The 23,829-nt window shown below is 35.3% G+C and overlaps 1 protein-coding gene across 1 annotated transcript; it reads left to right on the top strand.

Annotated features, from left to right (window-relative positions):
- The first annotated feature begins 90 nt into the window (after positions 1-90).
- LOC109093338 (28S ribosomal protein S11, mitochondrial-like) lies at positions 91-7,240 on the top strand. The gene is made up of 6 exons (XM_042759527.1): positions 91-264; positions 866-982; positions 1,894-1,992; positions 2,483-2,612; positions 3,494-3,559; positions 6,925-7,240. Exons 1-6 carry the CDS (start codon positions 185-187, stop codon positions 7,030-7,032), a joined length of 600 nt encoding a protein of 199 aa, XP_042615461.1. The 5' UTR covers positions 91-184; the 3' UTR covers positions 7,033-7,240.
- Positions 7,241-23,829: the final 16,589 nt, after the last annotated feature.

The raw sequence follows: 23,829 nt of genomic DNA, 5'->3' as shown, positions 1-23,829 counted from the left end.
GAAAATACTTTACGTCACATTCGATACACTGACGCCTAAAGTATAAGAAGAACACCCCTCTGAAATGTAGCATGATTGTGACGTTCCCCTTAAACACACTTTACACGACCCTCAATGTCCGCCAAGCTACCTGAAGTCGTGTGTGTGTGTGCGTGAATAAACTGAATGATTTAAAACACACACTATGTATCTTAGGCTGTACAGCTTCATTCGAGGTTCGTGCCAGCAGCTTTTTGAGCCATTTAATTCCTCTGGACGGTTAATGTAAGTAGCTCATGTGTTTATTATAGCAGCACATCTGATAAAGTGTTTGATTTGTATAACAGACGCATATCCTTCTCTGTAAGTGTGTGTGTGTGTGTTGTGTGTGTGTGTGTGTGTGTGTGTTTACGCTATATTTAAGTCAACAAAACAATCATATAACAAATGCTGACATAACATTAATCTGGTTTTTGGTTATAGTTCCATGGTAGTGTATTGTAGGACATGTATACTAGTATGGTTCTGCCATTTTTGGACATGACACAATAATATTTTTAGGTCATATGAAATGAATATGCCTTTTTTGACAATGCACCGTAGTAAAACCATGGTTTCCTGGAAATGTACCATACTAATACTACATTATTATACTGTAGTGTTCTTTGAAGCACCTCCTAAGCACCACATTCACTATCAGTGAAAAGTTTGGAGACTGCTGCCACTGTTTTCCACATTTTACAATAATAGTGAAGTCATCAAAACTATGAAATGATACAAGATAAAAGGTCTTCTATTTGTGCTTCTTCAAAGTCGTGACCATTTGTCTAGAGACCAGCTTTGTATTTTGGTACTGATGGATGTAATTGGTTGTTGTCTTCTGCAGTGGTGGAAATGTGGGGCTTCGGCGTCCACTGTCACGCAGTGCCATCCGATTACAAGATGCTGATGCCAAACCAGTGGAAACCAAGAGCTCATCAGCCCCCGTCAAAAGACTGAAAGAGTATGACAAACACTGACTAACACCTGCTTTCAAATATGGCCTTAACCCTGGGGCTCCCAAACCTTTTTGTCCATTCTTAGGATATAAATATCGCATAAATTAACCCCAGAGATTACAAATAATAAATAGATTGTGATACATTTTGGATTCTTTCATGAATAGAAAGTTCAAAATAACAGCATTTATTTAAAACGGGAATCTTTTGAAACATTATAAATGTCTTTCCTGTCCCCTTTAATCAATGTAATGCATCCATCCTGAATAAAACAATTAAAAAAAAAAAAACATTGATAGTAGGGCTGCACAATTTTGACAAAAATCATAATTGTCGATTATTCCCTTGAAATTGTAATTGCAACTATTAATTACGATTATCGCAGTTTACATTGAATGATGTTTATAACATTGTTTGATGCAACTGCATGCCGTATTTTTATATGAAAATAAACAAGCTGAAAACACTATAACTGAAAAACTTTTAGTGCTTTTCTATAAGATTAAGCCTCAAATGTCAACTTTACATCGGATTGGTTTCTTCTTTAAATTATAAAAAAGTAAAAATATGAATGCTATTATAATGTTATACTAAAAATAAAATGAAATAATAGGAAAAACCCCTAAGATGACGTAGAAAGAAAAAAACGCATCTCAAACACGCTAAATAACATAAGTTGACTTTGAACGATTAATTGCCACTTTGAATGTGTTATGATTATGTAATTGTGGCATCCACAATTGTAATAGCTATTAGAAATTCGATTAATCGTGCAGCCCTAATTGATAGTTATAGTTATCGTTGATAATAAAGTATCTCTCAAGGTAAAAAGAAAGTAATTATAGATGAATAAACAGTAGATTTCATGGTAAAATGTTTGTTATTGTTGTTGCATTATATTCTGTTCCCTATTTAGTCTCTTCCCTCCATTTCCGGGTGAGGAGAGCTCCCTGATATGGGACAGCAAGAAGTTTGAAGAGTTACCGATAGCACACGTTAAAGCCACATATAACAAGTAAGTTGCTTCACAAAAATTAAATAGTTGTGATTGACAAATGAAAATGGAATTAGTCCAGATATAGTTTGCTTGCTGTGTGCATGCAGCTATAGCATGTGCTTATTTCAGCTCTTACATACACTTGACATTTATTCATCTATTGTGTTGGTCAAGGTGCTTTTGTTGCATATCATGTCCTACATCATGCCTTTTAGTTTGCACGTGAAATGAAATTACAGTATTTTCTGTGTTTATCTCAGGGCTACAGATGTCCATATAGTTGCAGTATGTGCATTATAATTATTATTTATACCTAATACTGGATGTTTACTAACTCGGCCCACACTCGCACAAACTTGTCTTGTCTAATAATAATTTCAACATCGATGCATCCCTGATCTCAACCTGTGATTTGTCCTCCATCTCTCCAAAAATACTGGGATTTCATAGTCAGGAGTCCATAAAAACTGCAGGCTGACAACACATTGTCCTTACGTTCTCGCTGTAGCACACATATCCAGGTCACAGATTGTCTGGGCCAGTACATGGTCCGAACATCGTGTGGATCAGAGGGCTTTAAGAATGTGAAGAAATCTACTCCTATTGCTGCACAGACTGCTGGGATTTCAGCTGCTGCGGTAAGATGGACCATCGTATTGATAGTTACCAGGTTATTGATAACATATACTGTGTCAGTGATTGTTAAAACCATTTTTGTGTGGTTATTTTTTATTCTGAGTACAATACATTGTAATAAAAATATAGTTGTCTAGGCATAAACAATATAACATTTTGTTTGTTTTGTTCCATCAAAATTATTTTGTGTCTGTAATTTGGATGTTGTCCACTTGATGGCAGCACATTTCTTTAGTAGTAATTTACCACATCCTGCTTAATTGTTAAAGTACCCTTCTTTATTGTAGATTGTGTTTGACTGTTTTTCTGCTTTAAATTTAAAATCATGCTGAAAAATTCTGTCAGGACAGACATAAAATGTGATATTAGAAACAGGACCGGTTAAACCATAATTGGAATATAGAGAACTTCTGAAAGGTGTTTTATTTATTTATTTATTTTTCTAAAATATGAAAGTCTTATGTGCGTGTGTGTATCCTCAGGTCTGAGATTTTCAGCAGTACCTTACTGACTGTTTCAGTGTTGTTTATACTGATAATTTGACTGGCCAAGAGAAATAGAAAAATTAAAAATAGCATTTCAAATCTTCGGTTTCATGTTTATACATCTCTGTGGTTACTTCCATGCTATTTGTTTGTAATTTCATCAGCATGTGTCGTGAAGAGTCTAATGACAAGCCTGAGTCACAGCAGGCTGTATAATCAGTATATGACTTCCCACTGATAACCATTCATTTGCTGTATGGACACAAGCGTTATGATCTAAATTAGTAGTTTCGGACAGACCTCAGATTCTAGGCTCCTGCAATTTTGTGTTTCCTCAGTGATTCATTAGTTTTTATTATGCTAAATGTTCTAAATGTATGTATGTTTGTGTTGAGCAGAAGGCGAGGGCAAAGGGGGTCACCTATGTCCGTGTGCTGGTGAAGGGACTCGGTCCAGGGCGCTTGGTGAGTAGCTTACTAATGCCTTACATGATGCCTATAAAGATTTACAGAAAAAAAAAAAAAAATTGCACTGAAAAAAATCTGCAGTTCCTTGTGGATTAAACTACATTGTAGGTGAGAATATCCCCATTGTTCTAGGGAAGTATGATGTTACTTTTTATTTATCGTGACATTTTCCATTTACCTATATTTTATATGATTGCAATAAGATTTTCATATGACAGCTTATCTGTAACTGTGAGAAAACCAAAGTGAACCTGTGCACATTTGAATGCAAATGAACGTCTTGAATCTGTACAGCTGTCGACATCGTAATTTACCTCCACTCTCAAATTAGACAAACATTATTATGCTGTTTTCTAATAAACTAGGCAGTGAATTTTGCAGTGAATACCAAAAAATGTATGGTAAAAAAAGGTAAATGCAAAATAGTAATAATTGAAATATTTGTAATTTAAGGGTCCGAGATTATCTTTATTGTGTTAGGTGTTATTCAACACTTATTCACGTGCACAATAGAAAATAAAAGAGCAAAAAACATAGAAAAAGCATTGAGGGAGCAGGGAGCTGTTGAATAAAATAAAGAAAAAATGTGTAAAATAAAATGTAAAACGTATTACTAATAATTAATACAAAAAAGAAGATGGTAACAACATCTACATCTGATTTGTAAAGAAGTTTCTTGTGCTCACCAAGGCAGCATTTATTTGATCAAAAATACAGTAAAAACTGTAATATTGTGAAATAATATTACAATATAAAATTTAAAATAATTATTTTCTAATTGAATATTTTTTTAATGTAATTTATTTATTCCTGTGATGCAAAGCTGTATTTTCAGCATCATTACTAATATGCTGATTTGGTGCTCATTTCTTATCATTTTCAAAAACAGTTTCTTCTTATCTTTTTTTAAACAGTTGTGCTGAATAATTTTTGTGCAAGCCATCTTTGAAAAGAACAATATTTTTTTTCTACACAGTTAATTGTGCAAGTTGAAAATCGTAACGGCACACATCTTCTCAACAAGACACAAATAGTGTCAGACAGTGTTTTATTTATTGTTGATTTTATTGGTGTTTGTTCAGATCCTTACACTGAGTATGCCTTAACATGATGCTAAACACTGTTGCATGGCATGCAAATGGAAATTTAAAGCTTCTGTTCGCATCTTGAGGTCCACAGATGTGCAAATGAGTAAAAACAAACAAAAGACTTCATTTAAATTTGTAGTAAAAGTAGTCTTATTACTGTCACCTTTTCTGCACTGTTTGAGGTGTGTTGTTACCTTTTAGAGGGGCCTAAGCCATATCTAGAGACCAAAAAATCATTGAGACTCAGGGGAGGACTTTTTTGACTTATATGGCCCATCCACCCAGAAGCCTTATGAGGTTATTCTGGTGCAACTTCAAAAAACTAACAAGGTGTGTGGAAAAAGCAAAAAAGTACTTATAAAACCAGCAACACATGTGGAGTGTAGAAATCAAAAAATAAAAAAGAGCTATAGAAAATCAGTCATTTATTGTGCCAACTCGTTTCTGCACACAGACCTTCATCAGGACATCAATCGTTTGCAAATGAAAAAAAGCAAAAAACTCTTAAAATCAATCAGGAAATCAGAACAGATGAGAAAACAAGCTAAGACACATCAGAAAACAAGCTAATAAGCTCCAATGATATGGTGACCAGTAACCAAATAAAAATTATTCAAAATTTATGGCATCACCCAGAACACATTCTGAACTGCATAGAGACATAGTGGCAGCGACTTTTGCATTCACATTTTCTTAGGAAAATGTACAAATCTAGTTGATCGTATGATTTTAAACCTGCGTTTCATCTGTTCTCTTTTTATGATCTTTTCAGCGGAATGGCAGCAGTGATTATGTATTATTCTCTGTTTGTGCCCGTATGGCACGGCAACAGTTATGCGTGCTGCTATTCAATCAATACTCTGAAACTGACCGATGAGTTGTGAGCTCAGCAGCAGTCTGCATGCTCTTACTCTGAGCCGGGTGCTCCTCCAGAGCTGCAGGCAACAGGGGGCTTTTAAGACTTGCATTACTATTTTACCTACCCTTGGTTTATTCACAGTCAGAAGTTTCCAGACTAAGTTGCATTTAAGCAGATGGTGGTGGAGCATAAATAAATCAATGCAAAGCCACCAACTGCAGTGGTAACTTACTTGAATCAAATTACTAAATAGGTAAGCTAGGGTAAATACTTGTGCTATTGTTGGATAGAATTTTGAAAGGAATCAGGGATGCTCAGATGTTACAATTCTGGCAAGTAATTATTTTAATGTTGTGGCCGGTAAATGGCTGATAATATCCTAGATTATTCTAATTATCTATCTATTCTAATTAAATTAAAATCAACCATTTTAAATGCTACAAGTGAATTTAGGCATCACAACATTTTATTGTTTTTTTTTCAAATATACTCACCCTCAAGCCATCTAAGATGTGGATGGGTTTGCTTCTTCATCAGAATGAGAAATGTATCATTACATCACTTGTTCACCAGTGGATCCTCTGCAGTGAATGGGTGCCATCAGAATGAGAGTCCAAAAAGATGATAACAACATCACAATAATCCATACAACTCTAGACAATCAGTTAACATCTTGTGAAGCAATAGCTGCGTGTTTGTAAGAAACAAATCCATAAATTCATCATTAAGACATTTTAACTTTAAGATGTCACTTCTGACCAAAATACCGGCCTATAATCCATAATGTTGCTTTCTCCATCCCCTGTTGTCTTCTCGCATATTTCACATGCATATTTCTCTGCAGGCTCAGACAAGACAATTTTTTCACTTTAGAATGCAACATTATGGATAGAGGACTCATATTGTAACTGAAAACAATGGTTTGAAATGCCTTGGTGTATATTACAAACACAGTTTTTCACTTCACAAGACATTAATTGATGGACTGGAGTGGTGTGGATTACTTGTGGATTATTGTTATGTTGTTATCAGCTGTTTGGATTCTCATTCTGACGGCACCCATTCACTGCAGAGGATCCACTGGTGAGCAAGTGATTTGTTGAATAAACTGTTCTTTTAAATTAAATGTTATGTGACCATAAGATGACAGCAAAGATAAATAACATTTGTAATATCCTCCAGTAACAAATATGGTGCAGATGTAATATTCATCCCTATTAGAAATATTACATTTTATTTAAATCTTTTTGTCCAAATCAGCAAATTTCACAAGTCTATATCTCAAGAGTATTAGGCTTCATTGGATCATTTTGTCACTGGAGTCACTCCTGTTCCTCTTCTAGAGAGAGTGTATTGTTGTGGACTGTATCTGGTAGCTGACTTGGATTGTATTGATTTTGCTCCCCCGTGTGTAGTCTGCCATTAAAGGGTTAACCATGGGAGGACTGGAGGTTGTTTCCATCACCGACAACACCCCAGTGCCGCACAATGGCTGTCGCCCTCGCAAAGCACGAAGGATGTGAGGAGGAAGAAACCCCATGAACCCCCGAAGTCATGTTTGTCTTTCTCTATGCATCATCATGGACCATCCAGTCTGAATATAGAGGTTGAATGCTCAATTATTCAGCTCAGCGCTGTTGGAGAGTAATGCTTTATTCCTTTTTGTAGCGGCAGAGCTATGCATATGTATTTACCTTTTTGATAATTATTAAAGTGTGAAGGTGTCACTCATCATGTCTGATTTCATTCTTATTAATGCATGTACAGCTTTCAGCTTCGCATGGCTGCGTAATTTAGAAAGCAACCCTGTAATTCAAAATCTAAATTAAACCTAGAAATAAACAGACAGTGATCATGCTGGATAACATGGATCATCAGGTTTTCAACTAGTGCAGTTCATTCAGCTTCAGTGATGCTATCATTAAAGTACAAGGGGAGCAAACCAAATACTTAAACATTCATTTATTTATGTAAACTTTTCACATATGGTTATGCAGATCTTAAATAATAAAAATATAATTATATTAAAAAAAACAAAAAGTAGAAGCCTTTTCACTTGTGGTCTCAGACTTTAGGATCCAACTGCATTTTGTGATGAATTTAAGTGTAAAAACAGAAACATACAACAGGCTGTTCAGTGGTTGTTGTTGTTTTTCAGGAAATTGCACAAAATTACAAAACTATTACCCCACTCGAACACACGAACATATTTTTTTCTTTTTAACAAACATTAAATAAAAATTATATTTCAATATGTTATCACTTAATCTGAGTCTGTTTCCAAGTTGACAGGCACAAGGTGGAATAGCTCCCTATAAATAAATGGACCCTTGTAAGATTATTGCCCTTTCCTACCATTACATCAGGTGCTTCGTTGCTATGACAACAGCAATTAGCAGGAACTCAGGCAGGCGGTTGAATGTAAGTCTGTCCCTAGTACCCATAGCAACCAAGGTCAGGCCTGCAACGCACATCTGCTTTTATGCTAGCTTTAGTGCGTGCTATTGCTCGAGGACTGGAAGAAAGACATAAATGAAAATAGGAAATTATTCCATGTTAATCATTTATAAGCTTGCTGGACGTCTGTGGTTCCTTCTTACGGTTTTAAATCTGCAGGATTTGATTTATAAGCAAAACATTTCATGGTAGAAAACCGGTTTCGTGCTTTATGCAGGAGCTGTTTTTCTGTGGCTCTCCAGCAACAGCTGTCCTTTTCCCAGTCTCCTTTCACACCAAGCGTCAGAGCCACCACAAAACACATCTCATCAGCGACAAAGCGTGAATCCTACCAACGTTTAACCCAGATGGCCGGGCATCTCAGATGTCCTCAGATAGCCTGTGCATCCTGTGAAGGCTCTGACATGAAACCTGAGTATCCCTGTTGGGATTTTGTGGGCAATGATTAGCAACCGGAGCCAACCATGTTGATTGAATATAGAGTTAAATGGTGCACCTGCAATATGTGTGATTTTTATATGAGAAAGCATTTGGGAAGTCTTTTTGTTGTGGGTTTCTTGTGTGAATTGTGTCATTTCAAGGTTTTAAGTCAACACACATTTATTTATGTAGCACGTTATACAATACAGATTGTCTCAAAGTAGGTTTGCTGTAATAAAAAGGAAACTGACAGTGTTAAGGTCGACTCACACCAAGAATGATAACTATTATGAAAGCTTTAATCAGGTGAATTTACAAAGCTGTGAGGGACAGATTTAAAGGGATAGTCACCTTCTATTGCTGGTCCCCATTGACTTGCATAGTGTTTTTTATTTTTATTTTTTTCTCAGAAAGACCTTTCATCAGAACAATCAGTAGATTACGTCCTTAAACAACAGTACAATCCATTGAACACATTGTACTTCGATCCCTCACAGCCTCATTTTCATTCCTGTCAAAATTAAATATAGCGCTACACTGACTACGGTCTATTAACCCCATTCACACTACTAGAACAATAATATGAAGCTATAATACTAACTATTTTTATATACACACCAAGGCATTAACATTTTGTTGAGATGTGGACGATTTTTAAAACTATCTTTATCATTATCTGCCGCTGCTCAAGCTCTTTAAAGTCGTGTGATTTCTAATTGGCTGTCAGTGTTTTTATTATTCATCAGCTGGAAAAGATTGTGTTGGAAGTGATTCTAACGATAATGTTCCTCTGTCACTATCCTTATCCACCTTATTCCCCAACGTCGAAGTAAGCTGTTTTCTGTGACTGTGCGAGACTTCCGGTTCATTAGCCGCTGTAGGGAAATAACGAGAAGAATGTTAAACACGTGCAATAAACGATAAAACTGTTTGCACTACAAACCAGTGTGTTCATAATTAAGATAATACATTAAAACTTATATATAATACACAACAATAATTTGAATTAATTAATTTACTTCTTTTTTAAGAAAATGCACATGCAACAAGCCGCATGATTTGATTAGTTATGCAAATTTAATACTTAAGGCTAGAGGTTTGTTCACATTCCTTAACTCAGAAAATGTGTTGTTAAATGTTTTTTGTTTTGTTTTGTTTTGTTTTTGTTTTTTTTTTTGCCTTTTTTTTCATTATTGTGAACAAAGCAAATAATGGAGTCTTGGTTAAATGCAACATGACCGTTTTGCCATGCAAGACTTAAAACTTGATTATTTTGAACTGTGGGTTGCATTTTAAACCACATTGTTCTCAAATCAACAAATGCACTTGGAAATTGCTGCGAGGTGAAAGATTTAATGGGTTATTGTGCAGTTACTTCAAGATACAATTTGTTCCTAATTAAAACACCACACAAATCTCACCTTTTCCTATTGTGACAGCGCTGAATTGATTGCACTGAAATTATAACTTCCACTGGGGATTTTGTTCGATTTCTCTGGTTTTGACATTCATGTGTCACTGGATGGAGTGGGAACACATAACAAAGGGCTTACTCAAACTAACACATTTATATATATATACATATTCTGCGGCTGCTGTTTGTGTACTAGAATAATTTGTTATAATGTGGCATTCTCTTGAAATGGATATTTTGCTCAAATGCTATTTTGCCTTCACTTTAGTTTACTTCAAGATCAAGGGTTAAACTGGCAGTAAATATTGCAGATGGATTTGGAAGCATACATGACCTAGACCCAAGTAACCCTGGGAACCATATAATGAGAGCTACTCAGGCATCCATTTGCACATATTAGTAGCATACACTTTCATACGCTGCAGGGAGATACGCTGCTGGATATCTGCATAGATTTTGCAATCATAATGTGCATTCTCTATTTAATTGCAGACTTATTTAAAGGAGGTAATCATATGAAAGCCACATACATATTGTATCTTAAACGATTTATCTGGAAATTTTAGCACTTACACGTTCTGTAACCCTGTTGAGAACACCGTCTCCTCATTTAACAGACTTCCCACAAGCTGTCAGGCTACTCAACAACTCCATGTGACAACCCACCCAACTAACCTTTCAGGTAGACCTCCTCCTATGCACCTGTATATTTCCCAAACCCCTAATTCTGTTCTGTAACTAGTGTAATTTTGCAGCACTATTTTAAAAGCACTATATACTTTATACACAATAATGGACCTACAGCCTTTCAGTTGACATGTGCATTGTGCATTTTTGTATGGCACTGTATGTATTATTCTTGCTTTTATTGTTTTGCCGTTTAGTCTAGGGTCAGTGGCCATTGTGGGTTCTTTTTGCAATTTTGGCACCGTGATTCTATTGTACATGGGTTAATCTCACTAAAACCTGTGAGGAAAATATCTGGGGCATATTTCACCTCAAAATCAAAACTATGAAAAAAAAATGTATTAAAGGATATCCTGTTTTATGACAAAAATTTAAAATGTCCCAAAATCATCAGCACTATACGCTTCTCTTCTCTTCTCTTCTCTTCTCTTCTCTTCTCTTCTCTTCTCTTCTCTTCTCTTCTCTTCTCTTCTCTTCTCTTCTCTTCTCTTCTCTTCTCTTCTCTTCATCTCCCTCTCCTTTCCTCCTCCTTCTCCCTCTCCTCTCCTCTCCTCTCCTCTCCTCGTCTCTCCTCTCCTCTCCTCTCATTTTCTTGTCTCTCCTCTTCTCATCTCCTCCTCTCCTCTCCTCTCCTCTCCTCTCCTGAATATCCCAAAATCATTATCACTCTTTTATGACCATAAACACTTCTGCATTCTTTTCATGACAAATAAGTTGATTATCATGATCCAAATGCAAATAAAATCTTATTCTTGTTACTATAATGTGGAAAAAACTATATTATGTACTTGACATTTATACTTTATGCTATTATGTGTTGTACTGCCTTTATGCTGATTTAATTTAAAATGCAAGATTTCAACCACATTTGTCATAAAATCAGAAGAATGACTTGACCTGACTGATTTTAATATTTTTTTCAGATTTCTGCCAAGTGTGCACTAATGCACTGAGTTTCACCAAAAAAGATAAAAAGAGTCTCATGACTCATGAACTCTTGCTGAGGAAGACGTAATTTTGACTAACATCTTTTTTCTTTCTTCTGTTTTACTTTATTCATATTTCTTAAAGCCAAAAATTAAAGTAGGAAAGAGTAAGAGTATTAAAAGCAGAAAATACAGCTCCATGCATGACTTGAGTGCTTGATAATGGGCCTCCGTCCAATTATCCACTCTCAAGAATGTAGACATATAAGTTGTAATTTTCTGTAATGGCAGGCTGTGGACCGGGGGGTGAAAAAAAAGCAGAAAAAAAAAAAAAAAAAAAAAAGATGTTGGAAGAAGCGTGATATGTGCATCGTTGAATATTTTCCTGATTTTGTGGCATTTTTGGACCACAGGAGCTGGTCTTAATGTGCTGCCCTTTAGAAAATGTTGAAGTGTAATATGCCTGCTCTGGCTCCGCAGAAGCGTCTTGAAGACGACCTCTTTCGTGTTTTGTTTTCATCCAAAAATTTCCCGTAATACCCCTCCCTCTCCTCGCTCAGGCTTTTAGCAGCTGCTGGCGATGGTACATTATCAAAATGGAATAGGAGGCAGAGAATGGAAGATTAGAAAGCTCATTGGCTATTTAGTCAAGGAGCCTAGTGCCCACTTGAGCTCCATTTGGGTGCTCTTACCTGTCCTGCTGCACTGAATAGCACCTTTGTTCTAAAGCCGAAGAGCAGGGGAAGATTGGAGAGCCGCTGGGGTTTACAGTAGTGAATGTATACGGCAGCACAAAGCATTATGAGACACAACAGCGGCTAAGATATTTTGTAGACGATATTATGAAGCATATATAAAACCCTGAGATAAGTGCTAATTGTTAAAGCATTATATTAATGAGTATTTTTTAGCTACTGCCTTTAGCTCCCTCCCTTTTTTAAGTTGTACACAGAAAAACATCTTTGGCTTAATGTGGAATCATGAATTAGTATTTTCAAAGGCGGATGAGTGTCTGTGAGTGTGATTTTCAGAGATAGCCATAAGCAATTTCCTAATGAGTTCCACATCTTTATTTTACAAGAATTTCAAATGTCTCAAAATCACTATCACTCTGTTAGAAATGTATATGTATTCAGACCCTAATTGAATGTGACTTTGAGAAATGTCCACAAAAAATCTCCTTATCATTTACAAATAATTTTATTTGACATGAATTTCAAATGTCCAAAATCATGATCACTATACTCCATTACAAATATAGATGGATTCAGATGGATGATTCTGAGTGACAGGTAGAGGGCAGGTGACCAGGGCAGTGCCAGCAGGATAGGAGTCCTCCAGGGCAGCACCAGTGACATTGGAGACCAGGGAGGCAACCACAGCACAGGAGACCATGGAGGACCAGAGTGTCTTGGAAGCTAGCAGCATAGGTGATACCAAAAGTGCCAGCAGAGAGATAGACATCTTCAACACCGCAGTACAGATGACCTCTGGTCGGTCAGCAGGTCTGATGACCTCTGGAGGACCAGAAGACTTGATGACCTTGGACGGTTAGACTGTGAGATGGGGAAACAGAAAACACCCTCAATGGCCTTGACGAACGAGCAGGGAGCAAAGGAGCTAGGGACACTGGTATTTGGAGTGGCCTTTGTGGCTGAGACGAGGGAACTAGGAACACTGGAGATCTGAACGGCCTCCGTGACCGAGACACTATGCTGAGCTCCAGGACTTGAGCGGACTCCCGGCTGAACTCTGGGGCTGGAGCAGGTTCTGGTGCATGCAGACTTATGGTCAGGAACAGGCTTGTGATTGAGCTCTGAGGTTGGGGCGGACTCTGGAGCGGACTCGTGACTAATTTATGGACTGGCACGACTTCTGGACAGAAAGGGACTTGGGACTCTTGAGGACTGTCTATGAGGACTGATGATGGTGCCTGATCTGGGAGGTGTTCTAAGATGAGTTGAAGTTTCGCTGATGTTGGCAACTGGCTTCTGGATGGCTGGAGTGGAAGCTGGAGTGGATTCAGGGGCTGCAAGGTGAAGCAGTGATTGAATGAGGCAGACTTGCTGAGACGTAGGGCAAAGAGTATTGTTGGTATCCCATGACATCTGGGATGTCCCATGGAATCTAATCATTAGCAGCTCATTGTCAAGATAAACTGTAGAGGCCAGCTCCAATAACCGCTCATGGTTATTGCTTCAGTCACAGACTCAGAAGAAACAGGTGAATATTCTCAATGAAACAGTCTATTGAAACGGATGCAGATGAGATAGATTCAACAACCGGTGAAGTGAGTGAGTGACATGACTTACAGCCAAGTATGGTGACCCATACTCAGAATTCGTGCTCTGCATTTAACCCATCCAAAGTGCAAACACACAGTAGTGAACACACACACCGTGAACACACACCCAGAGCAGTAAACAGCCATTTATGCTGCAGTGCCCGGGGAGCAGTTGGGGGTTCGGTGCCTTGCTCAAGGGCACCTCAGTCGTGGTATTGCCGGCCAGAGACTTGAACCCACAACCTTAGGGTTAGGAATCAAACTCTCTAACCACTAGGCCACGACTTCCCCCTAAAGATGACAGTCCAGGTGAGTAGTACCACACACACCTTTGATGCAGAGGGAGAGATGAGTATTATAGTCTTCTTGTCTTACAGGTATGGAGGAGTGAACAGGGAGATTATAACCAGGAGTCAGGACACGCAGGAGATTTACAGGGTGCTAGGTATTCACAGGTAAATAGCATATTTGACGTTTGGGCAATCTTAGTCATAGACCAGACCGTGAAGGTGTGTGTGATGTGGGCTTAAATCCTGGGAAATGTATGATTTTCAGAAATAACCACAAAGAGTATCCTAATGGTATACAAATATTTTATTTTATTACAAGAATTTCAAATGTCCCAAAATCATTATCACCTTACTCTGTTAGAAATGTAAATGAATTCAGAACCGAATTTCCCATAGTTTTCTTTATGATCCTCAGTTTCAAGTACCTTCAGTCTTGTTGAAGAGTGCCAAGTCCCTGTACCCATGCAAAAAAAAAGAAAAAAAAAACCTGAGTAAATGACTGTCAGAATCCTGCACACATCAGTTCAGTAAATTGGCAGCAGCAAAACAAACTCTCCACATGCAGCATTTGGTTTGTCTAAAAGGTCCAACGAGGGATTGCTTGGATGATTAGCCATCAAAATGACAGGTCTCTGTTGCTTAGGAACATGACTAGACTGCATGAATTGTTGCATCGCTTGATCTACTTTAAGCAGACTCGCAGTGACAGCACTTGTAGTTCCCTCTTCAAATATGTGTGTTTACATATAATTATTGCACACAATCTTATGCAGACCCTATTTGTAATGCTTTATTATGCAGCACAGACCACTGAGGGCTCTGGTGCTGTATCACTTTGACAGCTGTCAATGTCTTTTTTTTTTTTTTGGTTTTGTTTCTTCCAATTTATTTTCCCTATACGTGAGCTATGAGACAAATCTTTGGTTATGTATGTAGACTATCCTGACAGTCACTTGCAAACATTTCTTAAAGTACTGGTTGCTTTATGATGCTGGTTGCTATGGTTACTTCTAGGAACCAAACAAAAGGGGAAACAGGAAGGGGAGGGGAACCCCGATGCAAGCGGGTTACTGCCCTTGTGCTCTGTGCTGTATTTTGTTAACATGACTGTATATATGTGGCCACGGGGTTGTGTATATATGTGGATATATGAGCATGTGAGCTTTTGAGTAAGCCTGCTTATATTACTTTGTTTTTCCCTTATATTTCCAGCAAGTGTTTCAAAAGAAGATTTATATTTTCTCTCTCTTTTTTTTTTTTTTTTTTTTTTTTTAACTTTGACCTGCATGTCAGTGTTGCACTCATTCAGAGTGAATGAACATCTTAGCCAGCACAAAAGCCTTCAACCTTGGTCGTGTGTTCATTCTACTTCAGCTGCTTATTATAACTTGTTTTTAAAAAATACTGCATCATTCCATTTATGTTTACTTGAATACTTTAAAGGTTTTTTTCCCCCTTACAAGGAGGGTTGATAGAACCTCTCTGTGTAATGGGATGTAACTGAAAAACCTTTGGGGGCATAAAGGTAATTAGTGGATTATTGGTCGATTAAAGCAGCCCTGCTTATTTCTAGAGCAAGAATACTCAAGCAAACTTACAGAACACCTCTTGAAATGCTTCACAGAATTAATGGCATTACAATTAACAAGCAATAATAAAACCTTATTTCTCAATTAGTACTCAGGGAAGTAATTTTTTGTTAAGTGTTTTCTGCACACAGTTGGACTATGTTAAATGTCCACTTTGTGGCACAGAAATAACAATAATAATATTTTTTTTCTTGTTCATTTTAGATACACATTCTTCATAGCACTCTAATAAAGTGTTGTATATTCTAAAAAATTTTATTATATATATATTACTATATTATAATAAGAAAATATTATAATTGTGTAATACTACATACTATTTTCTAGTAGCCTACATTTATGTGGTGCAAATAGAAATACTGATATTTAATTTAATAATGTTTTTATGTTGGTAATGAAAGTTAAATACGTAATGAAAAAATAATTAAAAAAACTAAATTCACTTATTCACAGTATGTTATTATTTCTATATAAAATAAATTATAATTTACATAAAACATTATAATGCACTTTTAGTAGCCTATTTATTATATACACAAATGTTCTGCATTTTAGAATAATAGTGAAGTCATCAAAACTATGAAAACTTAAATGGAAGCATAGGTATTTTATAGTGACCAAAAATTTAACCAAACCAAAACTACTACTACTATTATTATTATATTTATTTATTTATTTATTTATTTATTATTTTATTATTAATATTATTATTAAACTTTATTTTCTCTAAAAGGGTCAACAAAATACATTAAAATGCAAAAAGAAAACATGTTATCAAAACAATTTAAGAAAATTAAAATAACTACCAAAAAATAAAAATTTAATAATAATAATAATAAAACTTGTATTTTAGTTTGTCCTTCACTGCATAATTATATACATTTTTGTTTTGTTTGCGTGTGTGTGTGTCTGTATGTCTGTATATATATATATATATATATATATATATATATATATGTATATATATATATATATATATGCAAATAAATAACGCAATGTAATGCAGTATCATTGGTAAGTCGCTTTGGATAAAAGCGTCTGCTCAGTAACTAAATGTAAATGTAATGTAATATAAATATAATAATGCAATGTCATATAATACAAATATTTGTTATTTTGTTACCTACTCTTAATCTCGGTGATGTAATGGGCGTACGGTTTTCACCTCGTTCCGATCGCGGTGACGTCATCGACGCTGGTAAAACTGACGGGCCACCTGTCGGTGGAATGGACCTCGCCTTTAAGAAGCTCCTGCAGGATGAAAACCGGAGCTGTTCACAACACATGGTGCTGAACGACGCCGAGACATCAGGGAGAGCGAAGACAACGCCGCAGAAGCACTGTTTATGCCGGAGAACATCTGAACAGTTTGACGAGCCAGTGCTGGGAAGCGGAATCGATGGAGCAAGACATCGTTCTCACAGTGTGTAGCTTTCACATGTTCTCAGTTTAATAACCATGTTGATAAAATGTCATTTGTGTGTGTTAGCGTGGGAGTGAGTGCCATAGACAGCACTGGACGAAGCAACAGGTAGTTTCAGTCGTTAATAACATTCAACATTTGTTTCAGGGTTGATTTGTTTTTTGTTTTTTATGTTGTCAGGAGAAACAATGTGGAATATTTTACGGCAGGAGCGGACTAAATCGAGAGCTACAGCTCAGTCTTATTTCTTCCGCTTGTTCTTTAATTTCCTCTTTCATTTCAGGAAGTTTTCAACGTAACAATTTGAGACCTGTTGTCTGCAAATAAGTGTTTAATATTTCAATGTTTATCATCCTGCTTGACTCGACGCTTGTCACTCCCAATGCACAGATTGAGTGATACTGTCCTTGTGTATTCAAATAGCTACTGCTTGTTGTTTCTCGTGGTTTGAATTTCGAAATACTTTATTATTATTATTATGCTTTGCTTGTGCTGGTGTTTTTATTTTGGTAATTTGCAATCATTTGCATAATATTATTCTTTTTTTTAAGTGTTTGTACACTTTTTGCATTGTGTGAGGTAGTTTTGGCATACGAATTTTGTGCATGAACACCATAATTGTTAGCATACTTTTGCTTTATTTATAAGGTCTTTGTTAAAGTGCCAGTTTGGCTTGTGGAGGCCCACAGTGATTTTTAATTTCTAGGATATTTATGTTCAAGTGTGCTCCATAAGTGGCCTCGTGTTCGTAGTACAATAATAAATCAAACCAATACCAATGTATAAGTAATATGTAATATTTCCTAAATTATAAGATGTTATGGTCCATTTATAAATGTCCATATCATGCAAATCAGATTAGATTACTGTTCCATTTAAACAACAAAAAATATGCTGTTAGCACAGCTTGCAATTTTGTCAAATATGCATGCTTGGCTACTTGTGTTTTGTTAAATCTATCTTCTCTGCAAATCGTTTCTCATAATCATCTGGAATCATATGTGCATGTATACCCTCATGCATTTCTGTTATCATCACATCAAATGCCGTGCATCGTATATTTTGCATGCAATTAAGCTAGCGTAACTCCAACTGGACAGATAAGTGATTAGAAAATAGCTGGGTTCACATATGGCATTGGCATGAATGTGCACACAACTTTGAAGGGGACCTGCTTTTGAAGGAGCAGGTCTTTTGAAGCCCCACATGGCCTTAAAAAAAAAGATCAAAACTTGATAGAATGTGCACAAACAGGGGCACATTTGATGTGCCGTTACAATCAGGCCTGGAGGAGAACCCAAGCTTGCCCTATAGTCTCTACAGGCACCAGGGAGCAAGGACAGTATTTGATCTAGCGTTTCATGGACGCAGGTGCTGGTAGTAAAAAATAGCATGCTTACAAGGGCATGTAATGAACGCTATAAGTCCTTGATGCTTTGTGCTACTATTTTTTATTGGATTTCAAAAGCAACATTTTCGCTTCAAGATACAGAAAATGAGACAAAAGAGGATGTAAATCTTTATCTGTGACTGTAACCGGTCCAAATAAATCATCGCAATAGCCTATATTTTGGTGACGTTTGTAATCTAATGACAAAGATGGGCCGGTCAATTTATGGCCATGTCTGATTTGTGCCTTCCTGGGTTTCATCTCAGTCTTAAAGGCAAATTAAAAACTATGCAATGGATAAATAGGGTTATAACACTAAATAAGGTTAACTCGCAAAATTGTCATATAATGTGATCATGCTGGTGTCACAGGGTTTATTTCAGGGTCAGATCTGGCATGTTACACAGCAAGAGGCCTTAATGAGGAGACATGTCATAGGAGAACCTGCTCCATTCGAGTCTCGTAGCACAGGTGACACCCAGATGAGGAGAACCGTTCTCGCCTCTCCTCATCAGATGAAGGTATACAATATGACTCATGCAATACGGCAGAGAACAGAACTCGCCTGAAAAAAAGAGGAAATGATGAGATATAAAACCCAAACATATATATTGCTGTTTTTCCAGTCAAATGAAATAATAAGAATTTTTTTTTTTTAATTGTAAACAATTTAAAAGCTTCTGGAGCACATTTTACAAGAAAATATATTTCAGTCAGACAAAATTTCACATTTAATTAAATGTGTTACTTGGCATTTCTTTGAAATTATTTGTGAAAATGTACTTGTAATTTCTGATATGGTGAAAATGGGTTCAAAGTACATCCTACATCTTTTTATTTTCAGTTTATAAAACAGATGCTGTAAAATAACTTTTTTATGTAACACTTTACAATAAAGTCCTATTAGTTAATGCATTAACTAACATTGAGCTATACATAACAGTATAATACAAGTATAAATAATAATGTATTTTTGTTAATGTTATTTAATAAAAATACACTTGTTCATTGTTAGTTCATGTTAGCTCAGGTCCATTAAATAATATTAACAGATACAACATCTGATTTTAATGATGTATTAGTAAATGTTGAAATTAACATTAACAGATTAATAAATGCTTTAGAACTACTTGTTTGTTCATGTTAACTTATGTAGTTAATGTTAACAAATCAAACCTTATTGTAAAGTGTTACCAAAATATTATATATTTGCAATTATTGCATGCATTTGTTTTTTTTTTTTTGGGGCAAAGTCAAAGATGTAGTTTTAGGTATGAATACTGTAAGACTAACGATTGTACAGTATGACAAATATTAATGTTTAGATGTTAATATACTCTGCATTTCTCCTTTATGAACATTCACAACATATTGTCCAGCTAACAATATATGATTTAGCAAAATCATATTGTTATATCTGTGATTTGAAACGTGATATCTAACTTGCTTGTGTATGAATGTACTTTTTTATTTAAATCAGTCTACTGTTTTAAAAAAAAGGTAATACTTACAACAAGGTCTCATTTGTTAATATTAGTTAATACATTAACATTAACAATGAACAGTATATTTTTAACAGCATTTTAATGTTAATTAATATGAATGTTTCTGTTAGTTCAGAGTGCATTACCTAATGTTAAGAGATACAACTTTTGATTTTTATAATGTATTGGTAAATGCTGAACTTAACATTAACTAAGATTAATAAATGCTGTATAAATATTGTTCATGTTAACTAATGTTAACAAATGAAACCTTATTGTAAAGTGTTACCAGTAATTCTCAAAGTATAGTTAATTAATCTGTCAGTCAGTACAGAATATTGCATGTTTGATCAGCACATTCAATTTATTTACTGGCGTTATGACATACAGTATGTTTGAGAATAGGAACATGCTTTTCCTTTATTGATCAGGTCTGTGCTGTTTGCTTCCATAACATTCCAAACACAGAGGATCAGCATTTGAATAAGTCAGTTTGTTTATGATGGGCAACATTATGCCAACAATGGTATCTAGATGTTTGTTCTTATTATGCATCCACACTAATTGACTATATGAGGTTTTATTGCATGATCAACCTCTGATTAGTTTCCCTAAAGAGATCTGACAGCCTCCTGTTAAAGCAAACAACCAAACAAGACAGTCCAGCCGTGTTATTGGTGCATATCTGAATGTGATTGTGTTTCTCTGTTAGTGAAGGAACAGCCTAGAGTAGGGGGAAAAAGAGACTCAAAAATGTCATTTTTTTGCCAAGCATTTTAGTTCAGTGCTCATGCTCAGTGAGGAGGAAATTAATAAAATTATTATGAATAAAAAAAGAATATTAGACCTTCCTGTCGCACTCTGAGTAACAAGCTTGCTTGATGAGACATCATAATAAAATTACAGCAGACAGAGAATTCTGCTTCACCTTACAGACATGATTTTTAAGTAAATGCAATTAGAATATATGCAACTTTAAATTAATGTTAATTTAGTTTTTTTTTCCACACACAGAATTGTTGTTATTTATCTAAGCCATATTCCTTCTTTTAATTTTTTGTTAAATCAGAAAAGATTACGTTGTAAAATAATAATAATAATAATAATAATAATAATAAACCTTTGTTTATGTAACCATTTTAGATTGATTCAGTTATGTTAAACAACACTTTTTATTTGAATAGGATTAATTAAATTAAATTAAATTAACCATTTTTTGGTTACCATTTGTTTTTCAGTGTGTGCAGAATTCAGTTCACAGCTAAGAAAAACAATAAACAATATAAACTTAATCAGACATGCATGTCCGATGATAAACAAAATATTAAGCAAAAGTATATTACAAATATTTAATACACTGAAAAATTACTTTGAAACAGTTTTGACTAATTGCAAAGAAACTGATTGAATTAAACATGACATTCTGAAGTACAATGACTGAAATAGTATTTATTCTTGTAACGTACTCCAGTAATCGTTGTTTTATTTACAGCTTCGAAAAAAATTTTTTTACAGTATGTAATACATTTCCCAATATTAATTTAACAGATTTTACATCACAAGAGTACAACAGAAAGCAAGCGGCAACCATCAAAGAAGAAATTAACACTGTACAGCGTTGAAAATTCTCTGAAAAATATGATCTGTGAATTTCCTCCCTATTCTTACATCTGTCACTCACCGAAACATAAGTGGCTCTAGAGAGTTGTATTCGCCCCACAAAAACGACTAATTAAGTTATTCTTTGGAAATGGTAGTCCGGTTGTTTATTTCAACGGTGGGCACAATTTCTCAGAACAATATTTCTGTTGTTCGCATTGTTTGCCCCCTAATTTCAGAGTGCCTGTGAAAATTGTTCATGAGTGGCAAGTCAAGCAAGTTGCACAAGTGATTATTATGGCCATTTGTGTCCATTCAAACCGCACAAGGACACACTAACCACTACACCCACTTTTACACAACAGTGCTTCAGTGGAAATTGTACAAAATGTAAGACCCTCTTTGTAACCAGAGGACATGATTTCTTAAGATTTTAATAATGCATTACTATTCAACCATTATATCCGCCAAGAGGTTGATTGGAAAGCCCACAGTAAAAGAGACCTTGTTCATGAGACGAGACCTTTGGTAAATGCCTGAATGCATGCGGATGTGCAGAATCTCTCTTTGGTTAGAATCTCGATTATTATGACAGTCTGTATCATCCCAGTGAGATGTATGTACAGATGGATGGGGTTCTGTCCAATAGACTATATTTTAAACCCCAGGAGAGTCAAATTTATGCAGCATAATTGTTTAGAGAGAGCCAGTAAACGTTTTATGAGGGTGGCCCCTGTGCATGCACATTTAAACTGAGAGCCAACATTGAAATGTAATAAAGGATCAGTGTAAGAGGCTTGAGTAATGAGGAGTCAGTTGATAACCTGTGGATATAAAGACGGATATGGACAGCAGAGACTGCGTCTGGAAAGGGCAGGGGGATTCAGTGGCTTGACATTATTAACTCAAGACTTTTTTTTCTTTTCAGAATGTGTCTTCAAGTCACTTTATATTAAACAATGGTTTTATTGGCTTTCTGGTCTTTTTTTTCTGGTCTCTGTCTCTATTTTTTTTTTTTTTTTTTTATGAATTAATATTTATTAGTCATAGTGTGTTCATCCTGACAAGTAACAACTTAAAATATGATTAGAAGCTTTATTGTAAGTATTATAATGTATGTTTTCGTTACAGTGACAGGTCAGCATTTGAGGTGGCATAAATCAGCCTAGTTCTGGATCATCTCATTGCAGTGTTAAACTGAGAGTAATCAATAAATGCATTGTAAATATTCTGCGTAAATTCTTCACATATTTTGGGCACCATGGAAGACTAGTGATTTTGTTGTTGTGAAGTCACCGGTGCTGACAACAAGTCACAGTCTGCCTCAGTGACCAGAATCCACTCAGCGGGAACTTCACTGCCGGACTTTGATTGACAGGTCATCACTCTCCAGCTGCAAAGATTGTTGTGCATGAAGAAGCAAGAGGTTCTTCAGGCAAAATGTTTATCATGATTACCCAGTATTCTGTTACATACATAGAACATTCAAAAAAACGTACATACTAATTGTTGTTTTCACTTTAAATAATGTGATATCCACTACACTGTTATGTAGTGTTACTACTCTTATGTGTACTATGTTCACTAAATAAATCAATAAAATAAATGTCTTCTTTTTGTCCATTTGCCAATGAAAGTTATTTGAAAGTTGTTTGATGAAAACTGAGACAATTGTATGAAAATACATTAAAAGATGCAATATATAAGATAAAATCACTTCATATAGTTATGAAAGCCATTCGTTTCCTAACACAAAAAAGGAAACTGAGACTAGGAGACACATAGGGCTATAACAGTTATCCTATACAAATATGTTTTCTCTCTTTTCAAAAATGTTCTTTCTCTCTTTTCTATGTTTTATATTTAAATCATCATTTTAAATTATATATTTATTTTTATTATTAATTTATTTTTCCTTAAGCTATATTTGGTGCAAAAATGAAAGCAAGTTCCCATGTGACAAGTGTAGAACAAATTCACGTTAAAATTAAAATAATAATAAAAAATTGTGTTCAAGGCTGTTTTTGGCCAATCAGAATCAGTTTCAAGAAGCCAAAAAATAAATAATAAATTAAAAAAATAATAATAAATAAATAAATAATAAAATAGCAATAAAATAAATAAATAAATGTTACATTTTCTGCAGTATAAACTGTGACAACTAGCCCCAGTCGCCCTTTAAGAATAAGATATGTGTGGCTATAAATCACATAGCCTATTAATGCAAACAAAAACAACAATTTAATATTGTGTTTATTATCCATATATAGCAAATGCAAAGACAGTGGTACTTGTTAATATCTCTTTTTAACATGATAAAGATAACTTCTCTTTAAGTCAAAATATTACAACAACAA

This window comes from Cyprinus carpio, chromosome A7, assembly GCF_018340385.1.
Source record: "Cyprinus carpio isolate SPL01 chromosome A7, ASM1834038v1, whole genome shotgun sequence".
NCBI lineage: Eukaryota > Metazoa > Chordata > Actinopteri > Cypriniformes > Cyprinidae > Cyprinus > Cyprinus carpio.
Note: the sequence above shows the minus strand (reverse complement) of the source record. Positions and strands in the feature narration are given on the sequence as shown.